This window comes from Coloeus monedula, assembly GCF_965178545.1.
Source record: "Coloeus monedula genome assembly, chromosome: 2".
NCBI lineage: Eukaryota > Metazoa > Chordata > Aves > Passeriformes > Corvidae > Coloeus > Coloeus monedula.
In genome coordinates this window covers 47,647,576-47,670,556 of record NC_138782.1, presented here as the reverse complement: position 1 = coordinate 47,670,556, position 22,981 = coordinate 47,647,576, and the positions used below count along the sequence as shown (strand labels likewise).

The 22,981-nt window shown below is 46.1% G+C and overlaps 2 protein-coding genes across 4 annotated transcripts in view; both read right to left on the bottom strand.

Moving 5' to 3' along the window:
- Nucleotides 1-150: 150 nt before the first annotated feature.
- Nucleotides 151-2,088, bottom strand: COA6 (cytochrome c oxidase assembly factor 6). 2 transcript variants are annotated; one of them, XM_082303049.1, is made up of 3 exons: nucleotides 2,029-2,088; nucleotides 1,724-1,880; nucleotides 151-621 (listed from the first exon to the last, which is right to left on the bottom strand). In XM_082303049.1, exons 2-3 carry the CDS (start codon nucleotides 1,865-1,867, stop codon nucleotides 526-528), a joined length of 240 nt encoding a protein of 79 aa, XP_082159175.1. In that variant the 5' UTR covers nucleotides 1,868-1,880; nucleotides 2,029-2,088; the 3' UTR covers nucleotides 151-525. The 2 variants fall into 2 exon arrangements, with proteins under 2 accessions (XP_082159175.1, XP_082159174.1); XM_082303048.1 differs by lacking the exon at nucleotides 2,029-2,088 and having other exon boundaries at nucleotides 1,724-2,020.
- A 10,657-nt stretch (nucleotides 2,089-12,745) lies between these two features.
- SLC35F3 (solute carrier family 35 member F3) overlaps nucleotides 12,746-22,981 on the bottom strand; it is a gene marked incomplete at both ends in the record, with an annotated part of 168,555 nt that continues 158,319 nt past the window's right edge. For both annotated transcript variants that reach the window (XM_082302588.1, XM_082302589.1), the window contains 4 exons: nucleotides 12,746-12,990; nucleotides 14,029-14,118; nucleotides 15,671-15,863; nucleotides 18,219-18,344. In XM_082302588.1, the coding sequence (XP_082158714.1) occupies nucleotides 12,746-12,990; nucleotides 14,029-14,118; nucleotides 15,671-15,863; nucleotides 18,219-18,344 (654 nt within the window). The remainder of the gene's footprint in view (nucleotides 12,991-14,028; nucleotides 14,119-15,670; nucleotides 15,864-18,218; nucleotides 18,345-22,981) is intronic.

Here is a 22,981-nt window from a genome sequence, read left to right as displayed (position 1 = left end):
ATGCACGGAATGCTTTAGGTCTTCTAGTGACCACTGTTACATAAATTAGCGTCTGACTTAAACTGCATTTTAAAATACTTTGAAATACTTGGTAAATGACAAATACAAATTATATTATACAACCCACTGCTTTCGACAAGAAAGGCAAGTTGGAATGGAATTTTTTATTTTAGGAAAAAGCTGGTTCACTTACTGAAAAACAATTTCATTTTCTCTTTAGAATATGTACATTGCAGTATTAAATAGTCATTTATTCCTGTGAAACAATTTTTCCAATTATACATTCAAACCCTTAAATTCGTGAATAACCCGGCACCGTATTTCTTTGACTTGAACTCATCAAAAAGCTGTCCACGACTTTTTTTTTTTCAGCAGACACGTGAGACCTGGCAACAAGAAGAGCAGTCTGCATTTCAGGGAGACAGCCACATTACCAGTTCTTGCACTCAAGCAGCTTCTTGTTGCTTTCTCTGGCTTCTTCCTTCTGTAGTTACTTTCACTTAATTTATTTTGAAAGCAGACTTCCTATGACTTTCCAGCAGCTTCTGGAGGATGATAGCCTTCTGTTTCAAGCTTTTTTTTATATTTTAAAAAGTCTCTTCGTTTGTCAAAGTGTTTAACCTGTTTAAAAAGAGAAAAGATGTTCCTTAGAAGAAACTAGCAAGAGCAAGGGGCTTTGTGTAAACAGTCTTTGATCACTGAAAAGGAGGATTTTTAATACACTAGTTAGGAGCTTCTTCTGTTGAAGACTAAAAAGTGGCGTTTAGTTTTTGGGGGTTTTTTTACCATTTTGCCAGTGAACTTTAGTTTCTTTAAGTTCACCACCCTGTTACTTCATGAAGACATTGTAGAAGCAGTCTGTTGCTTTCTTCACTGCTACAAACAAAAATTACATGTGATGCAAAGATAAGTCCAGCAGCCTTTCTGTGGTATCACAGCCTCTGTAACCTCTGAAGTCACTGAATTCATTGATGTGCACGGTGCAAAGAACTGCAAGTGAGACCATCCTCCCTAGAGATGACAAACAGCAGAACTGCACTGCACAAAGTGTAAGTCAGTGCAGCAGCTGTGAAGGTACTTGGGCTTTTTTAACTACTTCAGTCTACCACCTGCAACAGGAATGGTACAGCCCCTCAGCTACCCTTACTAAAGGGCAGTGCCTATTAAAAAATACAGCTTGTGCTCAGGAAACTAAAAAACAACATGAATGGGTTACATGCAGGCAGGTGCCTTTCTGTGAAATTACACTGCATGAAAAAAAGGTATTTTCATGCACCAGGTATCAGATGTCAGTCTTAAAATGCTGTACAACCGCAAGACCTGTGTGGCAGCTCCCTTCTGTACTGGCCTTGCTTCTTAGTAACAGGAATTTCTGGGTACTTCTAACAACAAGCTTTCAAGTATCTTATAAAACTTTTTTCTTTAATTAAACAATAACCCTGTGTGTTTATCTCGAAGTTCGAGACCGTATTTTCCTTTCCCTTTGTACTATACCCTTAACACTGCTATTCTTAGTTCCCGGGCCAGGCAGGGGTGCGCTCAGGCTCTGTCCTTCCCTGTCCAGCCAGAAGTGTGCAAACCAAGCTACGCCTGGCACGGGTGCAGGGTTCTCTACGGAAAGCTTCGGGCTGCCCGGGCTCTGCACTGCAGGAAGCTGGAGCTGCCATCCCAGGCAGCAGCTGTATCCCGCCGCCGCTGACAGGGATGCGCGCACGGTGCTCACCCACTGCTGCGGGCAGCGCGACTCGAAGGCCCGGCGCAGCTTCTCGCACTTGGCGGCGTCATCCCCGTGGCTGTCCAGGCACTGCCAGAACTCGTCTCGGGCCCCCCAGCACGCCTTCCTCTCCTCCATCGTCGGCGCCGCCATCCCGGCTGCGGCCCTGAACACAACACACGGCCGCTGTCCGAGCGCTCCCGCCCCGCCCCGCTGCCATGGGGGGCCCCGGCGCCGCCCTGCCCGCGGTCCCGAGGCTCCGGGGGAAGGCGCCGGGGGCAGAGCCCCGCACGGCCCCGCACTCACTCACTCACCCGCCCGCCAAGGTCGCGCTCCGGAAGCGATCCCGGCGCTTTCCCGGGGCGCGGCCGGGCCCCGGCGCGATTGGCGGGCAGGACGCGCGTCCCGCCCCGCCGGGCCGGCACGGACTTGCTGCGGCTCCCGCATCGTCCTGTCCCCCGGGTTCCCCCCTTCCTGGGCCCGCCAGGGCTGCTCTGGCCTCTCGGTCGCAATAGATATTTGGAAATATCAGTTGCCTGATGTGCTTTCCTGCACGTGATTTCTTTCCGGTGTCATCCTCTGTTCTCTAGCACACAATAAACAGCTGTTCTTCTCGTGAGTTCCGTGCAGTGCCTTAGTGGATTATCTGTTCAAAGAAACGAAGCGTCTCTGCTTTCCTTTGAAAGACAGTTGGATAAAATCATTGTGTAAAATATTTGGGGCCAGGACCAGTTTCCATGTGGTGTTTATAAAGCCGTAGGAGTAAACTCAAGTAAACAGTAGTGCTGAGCAATGGCACGTGGTCTGAGCTACTTCAGGCTTTGCTAATGTTATGAATTAGGGGGGGAAAATCTGATAGCACTTACAGCACTGTAAATTTGCCACACTTTAAATTGCGTAACAGTAAGGTAATGACTGGGTGGACGGCTGATAAAGATAGCACATACATATAGTGCATGTTTGACAGTTTTCCTTGAAGCATGGTTCCTCCTGAGAGGCAGTCCATTGATTTCATTCAGCATGCACAAACCACTCTGAGAAGGTTTTTTGGAACGGACTCTGTCACTGAGTCAAGCTCATTACCGCAGTGAAAGAAAAGCGTACCCATAGTCAAGGTGGTAAAAGAGCAAGAGAAGCCTGAGGGCAGCCAGGTGGTGACTGAAGCCTGCAGCACTGGTAGAGAGCATCCAGAAGCACACTCTGTTTCATTATTTCATTTGGGACTCGGTGGCATTTCCTTGTGGCAGCCCCTATATGCCAAAGAATTGGCGGTCTCCTTTTAGGCATCAATTCCACCTGGAAATGTGGACCAGTTTTGCAGTTTTGAAAGCTATGGCGCATGTTCCCATGGTAACACACTGCAGTTTTGGGAAGGGTGGTATTTTGGCGGCTGGGAAGAACCTAAGTGCCAGCTGCTGAGCCCTTGGCAGCTCCCAGACTGCCCAGCAGCTTTACCGGGTGTTTGTCCTGGCAGCTCCCAGAACATCCGGCAGCTTTCCCGTGAGTTTGCTGGTAGCGGATGCTCTGTGTGGTGCGTGAGATCGCTCGGCAGCCAGTTCAGGGGTGGGTGTAGCTGTCGACCTACCTTGAGCTACCTCGGTTCTTGCTGGTGGTGCTGAGCATCCTTTCCTGGTTCTCCTTGCAGGTAGCTCACTCATCTTGGTATATGAAAGCTATTTTAGGAGAGGGCCAAAGATCTGCACTTTTTCAGCAGAGCCCCCAGGTAAACCAGCTGGATCTGGAGGGGATTTTGTTGAAATGCCCAACCATCCCTTTGGAAGGGACACTCTTTCGGAGCAATGTGAATGTGACTGCTGCTGTACAATGTATGGTATCTAACACTTGCCCATCTTGTCTGCCCTGCCTATTTGTTTAACCTGCTACACTATAATAGGTAAGAAATAGAAATGCAGTAATTTAGTTTCTAATAACAGAACAAGGGGTTTAAGGTGAGTTGAAGTTACTGCAAAAATGAAATTTCAGTTATGTTTTTATGTTGCAAAGAATTTATGTAGTAGTAAATTTGTATTACAGCTTACTTAGGACCCTTTTGCACTCAGGCTTTTGCAAAGCAAGGTTTTACAAGCATGAATATTGAAAAGAAAATTAATGTTAAGTCTCTAGACCAGAACATGTGATAATGGAACATAATAATAGGAAATGCCAGTTGTGTTTTAGATTTCAAAATTTATGTTGCGTGTAAAGTTGTTTAGTTACTGCATTTATGAAACAGAGGGGATAATGTGATTATATATAATTAATAACAAAGCCCAAATAGCACATCTGGGATATTTGTGATAAATAGTTTATTCTTTAATGACCTGTAGCCCGAAAAGTACTCACTGGAGACAATTGTAAATAACTCTGTGTAATGGATATTAAGGAAATTTAGTGGTATGGTTTTATAAAGTGCATGAATAAAAAAATACACAGATTTAGATTATAAATTTTTAATGTCAGTATTTCCATTTGGTTAAACTGCTGTCATAAGGGGGTGGAGGTTTTTTGTTGTTAGTTAGCCAATTCTAAGTGTTTATTTTTAGTCTTTTGTTTTGGCAAATGTGCCCAGGGAGTAATGAATGGGATATTTATAATAATAGGCAGAGGCTAATGTTCTAGAATGATGGGAGAAAAATTTCTGGATTTGTAAGTTGTGCTGGTAGCCACAGTTGAAGCCTTTGAATTACATTTCCATTTAGCAGTTAGTGAGACAGATGTTAAAGAAATAGATATCAGTTTCCCACTGAAACTCTTGCCAGCAGTGTGTTAAAGTGAATCACGTGGTGTTTATACAGTTGATGCCTGGTTCAGCTCTCAAGTTCTTTTGTGCCTGTTCTTGCTAGTTAGGATAGAGTATTATGTGTGCTTTGCCTTCCAGTTAATGCCTAACAGATCACTCCTCACCTACAGCCTTACTAACCCCAAAATTTGCCCAGCAGATTCTTGATGTGTAACTATAATGATTTCTCTTTTCACTTTGGAAGAAATTAGTATGTTATAGGTGTCCCTACAACCAATAATAGGAGCAACCCTTGATGTACTGTAGCGCTGTGCTTATACCAGGAGCTCAGTTAATTTGTTTTTCTTTCATTGAAATATTCTGAAATACAATCCTTATCCATGATAGATTTTCAGGGAACTGAATTTAAAAATGAGTTCTTTAAGCAATATAGCCCTGTGTCTAACTATTTATTTTGCTAGAAATAATAACAAAATCTTACCTGAGGTAGCCTGCGACATTTTCTTCTGTTGTGGAATACCAGAAATTTTTTTATAAAATTAAAAAAAACCCCGTAGTTCAAGAGAACCATATATTAAGATTCTTTCCCTCCTTCCCACATTCCTTCTTAAATGTCCATTAAGGATGTAACTCTGACTCCTTTGGCCATACAGTGTTCCTTGCTATGCTTGGTGAAAGAAAATAATTTTTAAAAAGCAAAATCATTACAATGATAATTGTACCTGGTTTTATTATTAAAAAGGAGTAAATTAAGCAAAGAAGCCTCATGAACTGCACACAGTAATCTTAGGTTGGAAACATTTAAGAAGTGCATACTGTACTTTCTATTGCCTTGTACAAAGCACTCCTCTTCATTGTTTCATAAAAACTTCACTCTGTGTTTTACTTCTGTGAATTTCTGTTTAACAATAGCATACCTAAACTTCAGATTAGTTAGCAAAAATTTAGGTTTATGTATGAATAAAGAAGGAGGAGTGTATGAGGAGAAAGAAAACTGTTGCTTTTGTTTGGTGGTCTTAGCAGATCAGTTCTCCAAATCCCTAAGAAGGTGAGTTATCATGTGGGTTGGTTTGTTTGTTTAACTGTGTGTTGGGGTTCTTGACTTGATTTCTTCAGATGGCTCTCTGCTGGGTGTTGTGATGAGTATCCCTGTGCTAGGGAGTGCCAATGTGACGTGAGCATAGAGGATGCAGCACACCAGGGCTTGGGACACTGGGGGAGGGACAGAGGTTCGAGAGACTGCCCCAGCTTTCTGTGCAGCTCTGTGTGTACCTGAGGGCTAGGTGCCTGCATCAGGTAGTGCTGGAGGGGATTTGGCTGGGAAAGATGAGCCATCTGTGCAGGCTGGTGTGGAGACAGAGGAGAAAGAATAGACAGAATGGTGATTTTTCACCTTCTCCAGGCCTGTGTTTGGTGATTTGAAGCCTGCTGAGCAAAGGTTTGTCTTATCTTTGTGACCTCTCATGGACATCAGGGGAGTACTCTGTGGAGTGTGGTCTGAAAATCAGTAGGTACCTTGAGGACTGGTGATTATGAAGATGAAGAAAAAGCCCGAAAACTGGAGGTTTAGGGTTCTTTTAGGGTGATGAAGTAATTTACATTAATTGTAGGCACTTTTTTTTAATGCCAGAATTCTGTTTTTGTTCAGTCGTTAGAAAGGAAGAAAACAGAAAGAGGAGTATTTTGGGAAAAGCAGGCGATGGTGGGAAGACTGACAATTCTCACTCTTCTATTGGCTCCTGCTTAGCAATTCTCCAAGCCTACCAAGGACGAGACAAGTTTGCTTTGCAGCAATGTTGATGCTCAGCTTTTTTCAAGAAAGCTAGATGGGAAGCTGGAAATCTGCCTGTTCTACAAGGAGACTTCCGTTTTCAAAGCTATGTAACTAGAAGAGGAAAACCCATCTTTTAACTGGATGTCGTCAAATTTCTGTGACATGTTATGTACTAAAGAAAAGAAGTGGTTCCTAGTTCTCTCTAAGACTGAAGCATATCCTAAAGTTCTTTATGAAATGCCTGTCTGCATTCTTGCATTCAGGTATTGTGTCTAATAACCCATCAGCTGCACCAGTTACCTTATGTGCACTATAAACAATGTCTGAAACGTAGGTGTACCGTACCAGATGGGATTGCTTACACATGCACAAAGGCAACATCATTCTCAAACATGGTGTTTGTTCCCAAGATCAATATCAATTTTCTTAGCAACCAAGTTAGCAAGTGACATGCCTTTGACCAAATCCAAAATCACACAATGAAAGAGCGATGCTTTGTGTACAAGTCAGGAAGGCATTTAAAATGTATAGTTGGCCAAAAATCACCAGGAGACCATTATGCAGCTTACTCTGCCTACTAGGCTGCAGTCATTAAAAACTTGGCAGCTTCAGAAGCCAAAGAGGCAGTGAGACCTATTGCTGGGAGACTGCAAAGCTACGTTCACTGCCCATAATACCTACTCATAGCCAGGAAAGACAAGTTCACATTTTTGAAGTATTTACAAATCCTGCTGCTTGGAACTCACAGGAATCCAGGTCTTAATTCAAGAATCTTCTAAGTGTCTGGGTCAGTCGTGGGTATGTGCAGAAGCTGGAGTTTTGGTGTAAATGTTCTGTGGAAGTTAGGCAAGAAAGCCCTCCCTTAAGGAAAGGCAAAATGCTGCTGAAATCACAGTCTCTCAGTTGTCTCGTCCTTTCATGTTGAAAGGAGTCTGAAGGATGGATGACTTTTTGCAGACTTGTGTGTTGGCTCTTTTTTTTTTGAGAGAATAGGGAACACTACACTTAGATTTTTGAAGGATTTTTAATGATGCTTCTTACCAAAGAAATGAAGCTACTGTTGATAAAAGGACGTTTTCTTGTGGCTTAATAACTGGGTAGTGAGCCAGGAAATAGCAGGAAAAAATTATTGCTGTTCAAAAAGACAGAGATTACTAAAGGAGCCATGCTGAGGCCAGTCTTCTTGGTCATTGGTTGGTTAAATGATTGGTCAAAAAAACCCTTTACTGATAATACTTTTTTACTGATTCAAGAGATGAGCACTGAGAGGGGATCTGTCACTCTCTGGTAGCCAAATAGCAAAACAGCTCTTTGGTTGCTGTTGTTCCCAATCTGCACTGATGGCTGAGATGGTGGACTGAATCTAAAGAGGAGGGAAACCTGGGGATGAAGAGCTGGAAAATTTGATTTCTCTTCTGAAGTGATCATCTACTTCAGCAGTAGGATTAAAGAACTGTCTCTAGATCATTGTAGAAAAGTTGCATATAACAGGTTCCTAAGTACACTGCTAATGTGAGCTCCATGACCTCTCTTGTTTAAGCCTTTTCCAGAATTGTAACTCTGCTTAGAAGTTCCACTCTTCACTTCTGAGAAGCTGCTGGCACCCTAGAATGTCTGTAGAATGCATGGAGAAATACTAATTGCCACCTTATTTAAAATGATCTTGTGCATATATGAAGATCTTTTGTACCTAACAGAGTTTCAGGTAGAAAAGAAAAATATAAGGTTTATTATTTTCAGAAGCATTAGTTTGAGCTACTGGTCCTGTCCTTAGGAATTTGATTTCCCCTCAGAAGACTTTTAAGCTACAGGTCATAAAATCTTTCTGCTCTTTTTTTTTTCTTACTTCTCTTTTTAATATTCAGGACTTCTCCATAAGGTTCAGATTATTATGGAAATGCCCTAGAACATGCCAGCTGAAGAAGATAATCTAACTGCTTCTCTGTTAATAACGATGGGGTAATTAAACTCATCCATCAAAATCCATTTCTTCAGGCAGTTTCTGCAGAGAGATTTTGCATGAGGACTGGGCTGTGAAAAAAGCTTCTCAGCCTTGGCCTTTACCAAGGAATAGCTCAGGTTTGGAGGCCTTGAAGGCTCCATCCTTTCTGCAGTACCAGCAGGGTCCATGGAGCCAAACTCGCTGTAGTTTATGACTTTACAGCATGTGCACAGACTCCATTTCTTCAAACTGGAGTTGTTGCAATGGACAGGTGGGCATCTTGCCCTGGAAGCTATTTCGCAGAAGGCATTTATTTCTGATTCCATCACCAGCTCTCCTGTGCTTCTGCTTCACATGAGCTGCATTGTTTCTGGCCGCTTTTCCTCCCCACTTCCCTGAAGAAATGCCCAGTCCCAGCCTGGTGTCTGAGCCCAAACAGCCAAGGCAAGGTGGCTGGTGCTATTCCTAGGGCTTCTGAAGGGCTGGAGAATCTACTTCCTTTTCAGTGAAGAGAAGGGTGTTTCCATGTGTTTCAGTTGAGCACATTTTAGAGTTAATTTGGAATATGATCCATGGCTATGGCAGTCCATCTAGACTTTTGTGTTGACTCACTGCACTGGGAAACCTTCACTTCTCAGTTTGTTTTTGGGCCTGCAGACACCGTAGCAGACAGGCCTTTGACCAGAAATGGTGTCAGCCTGGTCATGTTGCCTTCTCTGTAAGTGGAAGATATAGTATCTTTAGTAACTCTGACCAGCTCAATATTGCACTAGTTTTGGTTTAGAGCACTCTGGAGAGCTGGGGGTGAGAGATTTGTTCCTGAGCTCACAGGAAACATTAATTCAGCCCCAGAACGTGGTGATCTACAGGTCCTGCTAGTCTACCCTCAGCTCCCAAAACAGTTAAGCTACATATTGGTTTCAGTGTCTTTTGTTCATCTGTTGATTATTGTGGTTGGATTTCTGCCCTTCATGGCTGTTTTCTGAAGACTACTGATATGAATACAGCCATTCTAGACAGAAGAATGGGAAAAGCTTTTTAAAATAAGCCCGTATCTGACCCATGTGCTGATAAAAGGCTCATGCTGTCACTGTGGAGAGTTGCAATAAAAAATTATTATAAAGGTAGCAGCAGGAGACAACAGGACAAGGACAAAGGCACACAAGGGAGGAGGAGAACTGCTGTGCCTTCTCACTGCTGTATTGTGCAGCAGTGAAAACCAGCAGCTGCAGTGAAAACCAGCAGCTGCAATGAGGTCTGGTGATGCTAGTTGCTTTTCTGAGATTTTTTTTTTCTCAACTTGCTGTTGTAAAAAACCCACTGGATTGTTACTGGGCACTTTGAGGGCTGAGTTGGGGCAGGAGGTTGCCAGTCAAGGTCAGCCCTTGAATAAGGGTGCACACTTGTGGCTGGCAGTTCTCTGTGAGGGCAGGAGACACACAGTGATAATGCAGGAGACCGGCTTAAGAGACACATTAAGAAACCTCACACTGGAGGGACCTGCAGTTCTGCCTAAGGAGGAGGTTCAAGGTGGCCAATGGTGGGCTAAAAGTGCTAATTCCAGGCTTGTGTTTCTCTGTGCTGCAGAGCAGGTATGGCCCTGCAGAGCAGTGTGGGGTCCATACAGGCCAGCAGTGGGTCTCACTCACAGACTGCTGCAGAGATTGCACACAGTGCTTTGACCTCTGAGGGCAAGCAGGAGAGTTCAGCCCTCCTCTCCAAGGCACTGAATTTGTCCTGGGCATCCTTCAACAGTCTGAGATCAGGAGTTCAATCTTGCCTTCACCTGAAGGGTGGCCCAATTACATCTAATGCCTTCTCAGAGGGGTTTGCTCTGGCTTGTTGTTCTGGTGAAAGCCAACAACTCCAGTTTTTTCATTCCTCAGCTTCAGATCTGTGATGTTTTGGCACTTAGAGATGTGCACACATACCATATGGACATGGGGAGTTCTTGTTCTCCTAATCACACCCTGGACTTCACTGTCTGGAAGGTTTTGCTATGCAGTGACTTACTGTCAAGTCAGGTGCTTATGCCTAGGGCAAGGTGTTGCCTGAAGAAATATAGGTCATTTCATCTGGTTAATATGGCCAGCTCAGACCTGCTTAACATAGGTAAATCTAGTTTGCACAGTTCCCACTCAGGAGAGGGATGGTTCTTGAAGTGCTGTTTGAAATCCCAGCCCTTGCATGTGTTCAGCCTGTTCTCAGGAAGGACGAGCCAACAGAAGCAATGACTTAGTTGCATCTGGTAAATCACAGTTTTACTAATGCTCCTGTCCATTCTGGTGCATAAGTTCCCCCACTGAATCCATGCTGAATGCTAAAAAACCTGCTTCCATTTTGGTTAAAAACACACGTTAGTTGCAGTTTTTAAAATGGCATTTGGAGGCTTTTGAATGCCTACAAACTGCATCAAACACAGAACAAAATGAAGTGTGGAGATCACAGAAGATGCCACTTTTTGGGACAATGGAAAATGGAAGGACTGTTTGTATATTCTCTGTCTTGCTCAGAGAGGAAGCTTGGGGAGGATAACATCTCCAAGGATGACAAAATGATTTGTCCGAAGATGGAATGAACATTAATCTGGGAGCTTTGAGGTCAAGTCTCTATGTGTGGCCCTCAATGCTGTTACTGGAGTTGCACTTGTGCTCCTGTCTTGTGCATTTACCCTCCTCTGCTCTCCAAAGAAATAGATTTAAAAATTCAGGTGTGTAATCTCTGTTAGCAAGTCTTTAATGTGTGGTCATCAAGCAATATGGTGGGGACAAACATACAGCCAGGACTAGGGCCTGATTATTAATGTACAAATTCATGTCCCACATGCAGCCCCCAAACACCTGTTAGCATATGCATGTATGGCTGCTCACTGATGCATTCAAAGATCAATTTTTCCTTTGGTCTACTTCTGCTGGACATTTGTTTCCTGACTGATGCCTAACAGCATCCCTCTAGATGGATTTGTCCAGGTAGCCTGGAGCAGGCTTTGCTGTCTTGGACAGACAGGCTAGCAGTGCATTGAGATGCAGCCTTGGCTGCTTTGATGATTGTGTCTCTCCCTTCTGATCACTTTGGCCAAATACTACCCACAGCAGAACTGCAATAAAGGTTCAGTCACGAGAAGGAAATGGATAGCATTGACCAAGGCTGAGTTTAAAATCTTTTATTATTTAGCTTTGCCAAACAGATAATGGAATCTGAAGTTGATTTGCTAAAATGTTTTGAAGTGGATGCCACCCCTGCCTGAGACAAAGAGGACCTCAGTGGCAGCAGGGACCTTAGGCTATGGCAGCAGTTCAAAAGAACACTTTTAATTTTGTATGCAACAATGTAAACTTCAAAAATAGTAAACTATAACCTTTCCCCCCCCCCCTTTTTACATAGCATGTGATCTATCACAGATAGAAATTTAATGGCGAACCAAAATCGCATAAGTAAACATCCTGGTGCTTACAAGTTTCATAAAAAGTGTTACATTTGATGTAAATATGTTACATTTTTAACTCTTAACACTCACAATTATGGAGTAAAAGCAACTGGCGATTCACCCCCTTAGTCCATGCTCTCAGACTGTACATCAGCAACCACGCTCTTGCCAGCCCCTTTGATCATTTTCGGTCGGATTGTCCCACACATGACCAAGACTCCCCCTTCCTCACATTGGCATTAATCAAGCGCAGCTCCACACAGGGGTAAAACCTGTGAAGTGAGAAGAGAACCAGGTCTCCTGCGCTCGAACTTGCAGTCCCCTGGGCCCCATGTTCCCACAAAAGCCACGGAGTGTACAGGAGGCACGTCCTGATGTCGGTGGGAATTTGGGGTCCTTTGGGGCCACAAACCTGAGCCCTGCCTTTGCAAGTGCCTCACAGCAGGACCTGGTTCTGTGTGGATAAAGACAAGAGTTCTGTAGAAGGCACTGGATTTCTCTTGCATGATTCTCAGCGTGGACTACAGTCATATGCAGAATAAGGAGATTTGGGCTCTAGACTGCTTTCTCTCTAGTGCTTTAGTGCAAGCAGTTTTTTGCGCTTGAATTTTCCCTGTTTGCAGCGCAACATGCGCTCATCTACATAGAGTGATTTCTAAATCTTCCTTCCACTCTTCCCCCCATCTTCCCGTCCCCGAAAAGATTCCCTTTTTTTGCTCCTTGAAAACTTTCAAAGTACAGCTCTGGTCAAAAATAAACATGTGATGTAGCATAGCATTTGTTTCTTTTAAATCACAGTGTGCAATGCATCATTCAGTACCTAATGTTCAAAATATCTGCCCTGCTTTTCATGAAAGTCATTCTTTAAAATAACCTATGCAAATATATTTTGACTATATATTACATTCATTTAAAAAGAGAAGAGAGGTTCTTGGTTTGCAGTTTTTTTCAGTGTACTACTTAAGTGAAAGGTCAGATGTGAAAAAAGTACAAGCAAACTGGACATGCCAAGACGATGCTTTAGATGGTGATCATATCAAAACTGTACAGGTATGTACACCATGTTGGACAGGTGTGCTTCTTCCCAAGAAAAGACCTTTGCATCATCATATATAACGTTAACCACAAAGTTTTGGTAAAAAGAGCATTTAATGAGCAAAGGATGACATGGAAGGGCGAGTTCTCCGGCTTTTATTAGGCAGTCCTGAAGCAATGTCTCCATTCCCTTCGGGAATTTCTTCCTTCTTCCGGACTTTGAGACGTGTGAGGAGCTTTATTACCCAGACATCCCACTCCTCTGGCAAGAGCAACAGGAGAAAGCCCAGGCCAATAATGACGATGGCGATTACTCGGACGCTATTGAAGACAATTTCACTCGTGTAGTGATCAACAACTGTGTGGGACATTGAATGGATGTTATTATATAGGAAAAGGCATTAGGACAGTATCCCCTTCCCTCCCCTCACCTCCCTAGCTCTGAGGGCTGGCTGTGGCTGGAGTACATGGCCATGGAGGCAGTGATGACAGGGACACTATTTCCTGCTGGTTGACCACATAGCAGGGTATGCCCTGCCACCAATAGCACAGGAACTCCTGCTGAGGTCCTGGGACACAGAGAAAGGGGCATTTCTCTTCCCTGCACAACAGTTCCTGATTGCAAATTTTTCTTGCTGCCCTGAGGAGTAAGAAACACTTCCTGGGCTGAGCTGTGTGCACACTCTGGGGGGATCACACCTTTTGGTAGCCAAATCTGCCAGAGCAGTGCCTGGCTCTGTGTGCACTTAGTCAGCATGAAACTGGGAGCTGCCACCTGCACCGTGGCACCAGCTGAGCATGCTGGGTTTTAGGAGCTGCTTTAGATTGGGGTTGTGTCTGCACTCCCCTGCCCAGCCCTCTCAGACTCTGCAGTCTCTTGGCTTTCACTAAATTTCAGAAAACTGTCAGAGAAATGTACCAGGACATGCCCAAAACTGAATTGTCCAGTGCTCTTGATAAACACCTGCAATGTTATTTACCAAGGCAAGCAGAGTTACTAGTACATATCTGCTCTAAAATGTAAGCAGTTTTATTTGTTTTAATTTAGTGTTAAGCCTGCCTTGAAAAAATCATTAAGAATTGATTTCTGCTTTATCCATGGGTTTTCATTCCAGCCCAGAGATGAATGTCTTCAAATCTACTTTGTTTTTCAGTATGCAGGCTTATTCGGACAGTAATTAAAAAACCAATTCTAGGGATTATGAATATCCATGTAATATTACATGATACATATTTAACACATAAAGAATACATTTTTAATCAGTGTCATCTCTGTAAGCCTTTAAGAGAAGATGCAAAACATGTTTAATAAATCTATTTTCTTTTACCCCTGCTGTGTATTTGAAAGGCCACAGATTTATGTATTCATTAAGATGGAAAAGACAGAAAATCTTACCTGCATTCACTGGGACACTCAGTACAATTCCAAGAGAAATCAAGGTGGGGTAGGTAATAGCAATCCCAAAATTTAGTAGAATATTGAATGCTGATGAAGGAAAGAAAAATGTCTTTTAGTACAGTGAAATTAGGCAGAAGGAATGTCACTTGAAGCACTTATGCTTTATTACTCTATTTGTTGTTCAAATAAAGGGTATGTCAGCTTCTGTTGATTTTCCTGAAGATACTAGAGGACAAAGATCTGTCTGCTGCATGTCCACCTGCCTGAGACATTGCTGTTTCTGGGGAACTCTCTATCCCTCTGGAGTCCAGTGGCAGGATCAGGGTGGGTTTTGCATACAGCCAGTCTCTCAGTGTCATGTGCAGTAACTCCTATTCTTTATACCGATCCAGTGATTCACTTGGCCCTGCTGAAAGACTAAATACTCCTCATCTGGGAGATTTCAGCTGAACAGCAGCTTCTGTCTGGGTGCCTTTTTGTGGAAAAGCTGCCTCCAGTTGCAGGTGGAAGATGCTGTAAGTCTAACCCTCTTCCAGGCAGGAACTTGCTAAATATAATTTCATACAATGAAATTATAATATCATTACTATAGAATGATTATAATATCACTCCATTGTAATACCATATGCTGTTTGTGGAGTGTTTTGTGACAAATTAATAATTGCTTTGGATCAAATTCACCCTTGTTTTAAGGTGATTTAGCTTTAGCAGAGTCAAGAGAGCCTTTCCAATACTGAGCTTGTTGGGAGCTGGGGCTCCAACCACTAGTACCCATGTATTGCACACGCCAGTGATCACTTGCCCAGTTCTGCACCACTTCCTTACAGACACCTTCCACTGAGTCCACTGATAAGTAACCTGGAGGTACTTCTGGAGTCAGGCATTGTGACTGTTCAGTGTAAAAGGAGCTGGGACTAAAGACAGGGGTAGAGAAGAACTATTGCCAGTAGAAATTAATGTTTTAGGAGATGTGATTCCATCATCCAGTTTAGGGACCGTGGCAGCAAGTCAACACATCTAGTTTAACAATGAACAACACCACATTTCTGGTAACCATTAACCTTTAAAGCTTAGATTGGCATCCCTCCCCTGGGCTCCTTTGGTGGCACAGCAGTGGCAGCAGAAGAGAGGATTGCCACCTATCAAGATTTCCATCACTGTTCAACACTACATTTTCAAAAGTTTCCTCCTCTTTAGGAGTAGCAATTAGCTATTACTGCAGGCAGCAGAGGCATCAGAGTCTGACCTTGACTGGCTTGGCCTAACCTCCTCGCTGTGGGGATGCTGATGAACCCAAGATAATGCCCTCCTAGCAGGGCTGGTCTGTCACAGCCTGGGCAAGCGTCTCCTGTCTCTGTGACACAGAGTTCACGAGTAGGAGTTAGGACAAGCTTTACAGTTTAGTCCCACAGCACCTTCTAAAGAGAGCCACAGTATTTTGGTGTGGTAATAACAGCAGAAGCAAGGTCTACATTGCCCCTAGGATTGGGCCCTCTCATAATATCTCAAGCTAATAATTAGTTTGAGAAGAAGGGAAAACAGCTACAGTATGAGAGAAGTTTGCAGCTTCCTCCAGTGGCCAGTTTCTGGCACCCTCCTCCACCCCGAGCAGTGTGAGAGCCCCCCCCCATCTACTCACTCAATAAAAGAATTGAAAATCCGCAGAGGTTCCCCCAAGGAATGATGTCAAAAGAGCTCCAGTACTCCACTTTGGTAAAATAAAGGATGACAGGAATACAGGTAACGAAGAGGACGTTGAAGACAGCTAACACAGACAGGAATAAGGCAGCTTCTCCAAATTTAGCACTGCCCAAAAGAAGTTTGAATAAAACCTAAAAAAGGAAAATACATGGGTTTAACTGTCTTGCACCACATCCCTGGAAGGCTGGTGTTTTGTTCTGGCACCTGTGCAGTGATGCTTGCTGGACACTTGGGATGGCTGCTCATGAAACTGTGATAAGCAGCTTGTGTCGCCCAGCCTTCACCCTCCTGGCACCTCCTGGAGCACAGGCAGGGGCAGCTGCCGACTGAGTCCATGCAGAAAGGGGACTCAGCACATTTTTCTGTGCATGTCCTGAAAGGAAATGTCACTAACCCTAGCTTAGACCCTTCAACCCTAGCTTAGACCCTTCAGTCTTTTTTCTGCACCTCCAGAAAACTTGGCATTAAGAAGACTGTGGAGCAGGGCAGCCGGGAGGAGACAAAGCAATGTGTTATCTCCCTGCATGAGACATCACTGGTCCAGGCCTTTGGCTGCCGCCTGAGCAGTGCTGTGGTGGTGGGAAAACACAGGCCATGCTGGCTGGCTGTCCTTCCACCTTCTCCCTGGGAACTCATCTCCAGAAGGCAGACAGCAGAGCAGCAGCCCCACAGCCCAGAGCACAGATGCAGCCTGGTTAATGAGACTGCAGGGAGGGATTTAAAAGCTCTGGTTTGTTAGTGGGCGAAGGAAAAAAGACAGTAGAAATGAAGGATGTGAGTAGCCCTTCTGTGGCTGGGGAGTGCCTGTGGACAGGTCTTGTATGGAGTCTGCATTGGCTTTTCACCACAGAGCTGCAGAGAGTCTGCTGGATACCATGGTCTGTGGGTACAGTTTTCCTCTGCTACTGGCTGCAAACCTGGACAGCCAATGGACTCTGACTTAGTGGTTCGTGCTGCACTGGCAGCCCCCCTCACCAGTGTCAGCTCTCTCCTTTGCCTACACAGAGCAGGCAAGTCTGCAGGGCTGCTGTGCATGTAGGGCTCTGCCCACTCCCACCACCCCCCAGCCATTACTGGCCAGTGCAGCTGTGTTGCTGCTCTGCAATATGGAGCAAAATCTCCCAAAAGCCACTTACTCCTCATCTGTCACCTGAGAACAGCGTGTTGCCCCTGCCAGGGCCACCTCGACCTGTCCTCCTACCCCAGACACGGACAGCAGTGACTCTGCTGCACATGGTGAGATTTCTCTGCCTGCAGATCTGCCTGCCCCTTTGGCACACACAGCTCATGGAAACTGAGCCAGACTGTGGAAAGCAAGAGCATGGTGGCAGCAGCTGTGGCAGTGGCATGTGTTGCACAACAAGCTGCAGAGCTTCATCTGTCCTGACATGCAGAGCACACTGCACCCTGCTGGCACCGCCACCACCACCCTCCTGTGCACGGGCTCTGGTGGAGCAGCCCTGAGACTCCCATTCCCAGGAAGAGCAGCAGTGTCATGGGAAGGGGAACAGAACTACGCTCTAGTCTTTAATTTTCTCTGGTTTGGAGGGCCATGTCTCGAGGAATGAGCTGTATGAAACTTCATGACCTTCCTAAAGTAAGACATCATCTGATCTGAAAAAGTGAGCAGAAAGCATCGCAGCACTGTGCTGAGGGGCACAGGCAGATGCTTCTCAGTTTGGCAAGTTTCCCTGGACTGCTGGTGTTGGGGCTGCAGGGCTCTCCTGGCTAATTCCTGCTGGATGACTGGTACAGTGCAATTCATTACACCAGATGGAGATGTCTACATCTCCTCCTAATCTACACGTCCGAGCCAGGGTGGGTGAACCACACCCTACAAATGGTTATTCCTCACTGTGCGCTGTGACTCTGAGTGCCATGAGCAGCACAGAGGCAAGTGCCCAGAAGTGTCTCAGTCTGAGTGAAATGGCTCTGCTCAGCAGAGAAGGCGGCATCTGACATGTAGTGCAACTCATCCAGCTTCTCAGGATGAGTACTTGGTTCGTAGGCATGTGCTTTGCATTTTAAGGATGCGATTGCTTCCATGATAAGCAATACTTTTAAGCTCAACACGGGCTATGTATGTTAGTGAAGGAGAACTGGCAAGGGGAGGTAACAAAGTGACTTAAAGAAGCTAAATCTCTGCAGGGTGCTTCCAGAATCAGTGATTAAATCCAGAATCTATGGAAAAGCAGCCTCATTTTTCATGAAGGTAGGACATCTGTAAATCCTCCCGCTGGTGGAGGAGCACTGGAGAAGACTATTCCAAGGAAATAGGAGTTTTTATCCTAAGTGAGAGCAGACACCAAAGCAAGTGAACACCTGAATGCACTGTTGCAGAGCCAGTGTGTTTATGGCAGAGCTCTCAAAGAAGGGCACATGGCACTGAACTGCACAGAAGTTTGCAAGTAAGACAGGAACAGCCAAAGTGAGTGACGAGGGGGACGAGGCATCTTTCTGTGGGGGGGAGAGCCAGGTGTGCTTACCTTGTAGAGAGCAGACATTGAGGCAGAGCCCACCACCAGGGCTATCCCAATAACAGAGTGGCTGTGAAACCCATCGGCGTACGTCATCATAACTATCCCTGCAATGGCAAATATAGCAGCCACGATCTGGTTGGAGACAAAGAAAGAAAGCAAGAAAGTGTTACTAGACAACCTCCACGATGGAGAAACAGGCAGGCAGATTTACATGTGAGCGCAGTACTTCTGCATCATCTGCTTAGGTGGAAAATAGTAGCAAGCCCGGGCCAATACCCAGGGAGCAGATGCTGCCTGCCCTCGTGGTTTCCTTGGCTACAGGGAAGCTGCGGGCAGAGCTGCAAAGGAGTGGCTGCTTCGGGCATGTGTGGCAAGCCAGACCGCAGGGCTCACTGCCTCCGACCGAGCTGAAGTGGGGATTTAATCTCTGTCACTGAGCCTCCCCATCAGTGGGTCCCTGCAGCCTGTGCGTGACAATAATACACAAGTAATAATTCCCTGGAGCTTGCAGAAAAGGCTTCGAGTCCTGTTGAAGTTTTGGAGGAAAAAGGTTATAGAAATAAACAGGGGAATAAAACTCATGCAACTACTTTCCAGTCTAGACGAATCATTGCAGAGAGTAGGAGGAATTTTTTTCAGCCAACTACGCACACCGCAGTGCCTGAGGGGCGTCTCCCAAGCGGAGGGAGCTTTCACAAAGGCAGGGGACAGGCTGACCCTGATTTACCAGTCAGCAAGAAACACCTGGCTTCTTTGGGATTGTCCTGTCAGATACCTTCAGCCTCTCAGGGTGTTAATTCTGGGGTGAATAGGGCTTTCTGTATGCTCATGCTTCCTGGCTCTGCAGGGATGCGAGGGAAGCCCTGCTTAGACCACATGCCTTGTGGCTGCACAGCTGTGGTGATGCGTCCAAGATGACTGGAATATTAGTTTATTTTGATCTACAGATGGGAAAGTGCCAGCCAACTGTCCCCTCTCCCAGGACCAGACTGGGGTTGTAAGCCACATCCACAGGCTGCAGCTGTCTACACATCCATGAGTCTCCTCTCGTCTTTCCTGCTTCCCACCAGAGATACCAGGGCTGCAGTGAAGATGCAGGGGGAAAGTCTGTGTGCCAAGCTCTGCTGCTGCCTGATGAGCAAGATGTGGTGAGGTAGCCCCTTTAACAGCTGCAGGTCCCAACCCCAGCAGCACCAGCAGCCTCTTCCCTGGGTTGAGCTGGAGACGGTGCCAGGAGACACCTATAAACCAGACAATCATCTAGCAGATACTTCCCGCACACTGACATCAACACCTTCAATTTCCCCTAGCATAAAAATGGCCCATTTTTGCAAACAAAACCTTATCAATTTCTCCACAGGTGTTGCTGTACAATGGCAGGGTGGCATAAGGCAGAATGCTGATTTATGACCTGGTCAGGGTGGAGCCCAGCACAAGGTGCAGAGGCTGGGTATGCACGCTGCAGATTTGGAGAGGTTCAGATGCAGTGTCTTGGCTTGCAGCCCAGTTCGTATCTGGTCTCTCCACGTACAGCTGTGGGGCATCATTTCTAAAGTGAAGTTTTGCAGTGGTGCAACTGGGTCTTTTGGTCCAGGACAGGCTTCTTTTTAAGTCAAGGAGAGAACCCTCCCTGCACGGCTCTACAGCAGTGGGGGGCTGTTTCAGACAGGCAGTGCTGAAGGAGCTCAGCAGTTCTCTCACCAGTGTGCTGATGCTTGTCAAATAAAAATTCAGACACTCTGTGTGGCTTCAGAGGTGCAAGAAAAAAGGTCATTGAATGAGACTAGCATGAGGTAGGTGCAGAACAAGGAAAAAGAGATTTGCCTTCATCCAACACATAATTAAGTGAAGGAAAGCTTTGCTGTTGCACACTGTGGATGTGAAAAGTTTACAACGATAAACTCATGGAAGAAAAAAATTCCATTAATGACTTAGCTATAGAAACACTGCTTCCATCTCAGGAAGTCCTTGAGCCTCAAATTGTTGGAGGCTGGAAAGTCTCATGAGGAAATATCATTACCGGCTTTTCCTATTTAGACTGATTTCTCCAGGTGTCCACTATTGGCAGCTGCTGCAGGCAGGCTCCTGGGGCAGAGGCACCTTTGCTCTGACTAACTATGGCTCTTTGGAGAGCTGCAAGGTAGATGGCTTGGGGTTATCTGAAAGATGGCAACTCCTTCAACATCACCTGTGCTGCAGATGAGTTGGCAAAGAGTGGAAGATGCAGCATTTCCTGTAGCATCTGCTCCAGGTGTGGCTGTCCTCCTGTGAGCTGCATGGGGTTTGTCCAGCCTTCACGGGAGAGCTGAGGAGATCCACAACCACAAGCCAGGGCTGTGGCATCCAGCTGGCACCTCCAGGTGCATCGGCGAAGGAAGCCTGCCTCAACCCCCGCAGGCAGCTGTAACGCCTCTGCGCTGGAAGCTCGGGGTGCATTCATGAACTGCAGAATGAAAAGTCTCCAGCTTTGCTTTTAACATCGGGAGCTGATCAGCTTCAGAGCACCTTGCAAGAGACTGTGGCTCTGCCTGGTTGGAAGGGAAGACTACAGTCTGACATTTGAGAGGATATTTATTTCCAAGTCCCACAGGCAGATGTGCTTTTCTATATGTTATGTACACAGGAGGCACTTGCAAGTGATGGCTCTTTTGGATCCCAAGCTGTTTTATTCACTGTAGCATGGAGGGAAACACCGAAGTCAAAGATCAAAGCAGATAAATGCAGTCTGTAAATAGTTCTGCTGGGACAGAGGTCCTTGTCTCTTCAAGCACGTCACAAGTGTCAGATGAGTCTTGGCCTCACCTCGCAGTCTCCTGCTGACCTGCCAGGGGTGTCACACACACCTTCTGTGAAAGCCTTTCAGCCTGTCTATCAAGCACGTTGTTAGTGGTGGTGACAGACTGCTTGCACACCACAGAGCCCACAAATGTCACAGCACTGCAGGGTTTGCAGAGGCAGTGCTTCAGGCACTCACAGCTTCGTTATGTGTGTGTCTTCTCTGACAGCGCACAGCCCAGCCCAGCCCAGCCCAGCAAAGGGCAAGGGGAAGAGCTCAACTTCATTATGGGAGGTGAAGGCACTTAAAAGTACCTGAATGGCAAGGATGGGAACTTGCAGCTTGCCCTTACATTTAAATTCCAGCCAAATTGTGATTTACATGATTATAGAGCTAATAGTTGCACTTCTGAAGGCCAAGGAGGATACTTGTACTTGCTTTACCTCCACTGAGTGGCTGCCTTTCTCACCTTGCCCCTGTCAGTGAGCATAAACAGGGACACCCAAATTTGCAGTCAGAGCTTTGCTGTGGCACTATCCATCCTGCTGCACTGGTTTGGGGATGGAGCAGGAGCGTGGGAAGGCAGTCACTGTGGGGCAAGGCACTCTCCCCCTTGCAGCCTTGTCTGCCAAATACCCTCTCAAAGGGTGCTTCTAACAGGGTCAGCAGCTCTGGCACAGTGTGGCCCCGAGGGACCACGCACTTTGGGGCTGGGCTGTATGGTGGCTGCAGCCCCTGGGTCACTCACAGCGAGGCCCTAGCAGCTGTCCTTCCTCCTGGTTGCCAGTCCCAGGAAGAAGGCAGTGTGCTGGGGTCATCCTGAGGCTATCCCCCAGCAGTGACACTCTTGCTGCCAGTTGCTTTTCACATGGGCTGTACAGAAAAGAGAGAAAAGAGGGAAGAAAATAATTGTCTCCAAAGACTCCATGCTATGTCCCTCTGCAGACAGGAGTGCCCCAGCACTCCCACTGTGTCACACAAAGCTGGGCAGTAGAACCACTGTGCTGCCATGTGCCCTTCCAATCCCTAAGCACAAGTGCCTCCTCACTCCCGTATTGCCACATGTCAGGATGCCACAACTGCTTAAGAGTGAATAGCCCAGTCTGTCTGCAAACCCCTCCTCCCTGTACCCAGGTCCCTTGCTGGCCTGTCACCTGGGAAGGAGACAGCTGTGTTCCTTCCTGGGTTCAGGAGATAGCTTGTTCCTTCTCAGGAAGACCCCCCCATACACAACCTCACCAATGCCAGGTGCCACAGTGAGGGGCTGGAACACATGGCAGGAGCATCACACAGCCACCACTGCCCTCGTCCCTTCTCCGCTTCTCCGCTTCATTGCTGCTTTCCCAAAGTAGTGCTGATAGGAAACAAAGGACAGCTGGATATGGCCGGGACCACCACTTGGGTCTGCTTCTCTGCTCCTTCCACTCTTTCTGCCCCTCTGAAAAGGAAGGCACCCAGAACAGGATTCATCCCCCAGTGCATGTCCCCTGCCATGGCACAAGACAACCTTCCCAAGAAGCTGCTAGAAAGTCCCTGAGCATCCTGGCTCTTCCATCATGGCCATGCACTCCAGAGAGCCCAAGAAGCACCTCTGCTCCAACATGTACATGCCCATGTAGGTATCCCTACACACACAGGTTGGCTTCTTTCCCTCCACACCACAGCTATGTCCCACGGTGACAGATGGCCCATTCAGACTGAGGAGCAAGCTGCAGGTGCAGACCACAGTGGTCACCCCTCCACACAGCATCTCTCCTGATGTCCCACCAGTGCTACAGCTGACAGAGACACAGGAGATGTGAAGACACAAAAATACCTTTTTTTATTTTCATTTATCAAAATGGCCAGCACGTCCAGCTTTGATAACAATGAGACTTCTTTACCTTCAGGATCATTTCAGGATACCCTTGCTTCTGCACTCAAAAATCACAGTTAATTTGTTTTCAGGGTAAGGCTACTTGGGCAGAGGGGTGGGCAGACACCAGCTGGCCAT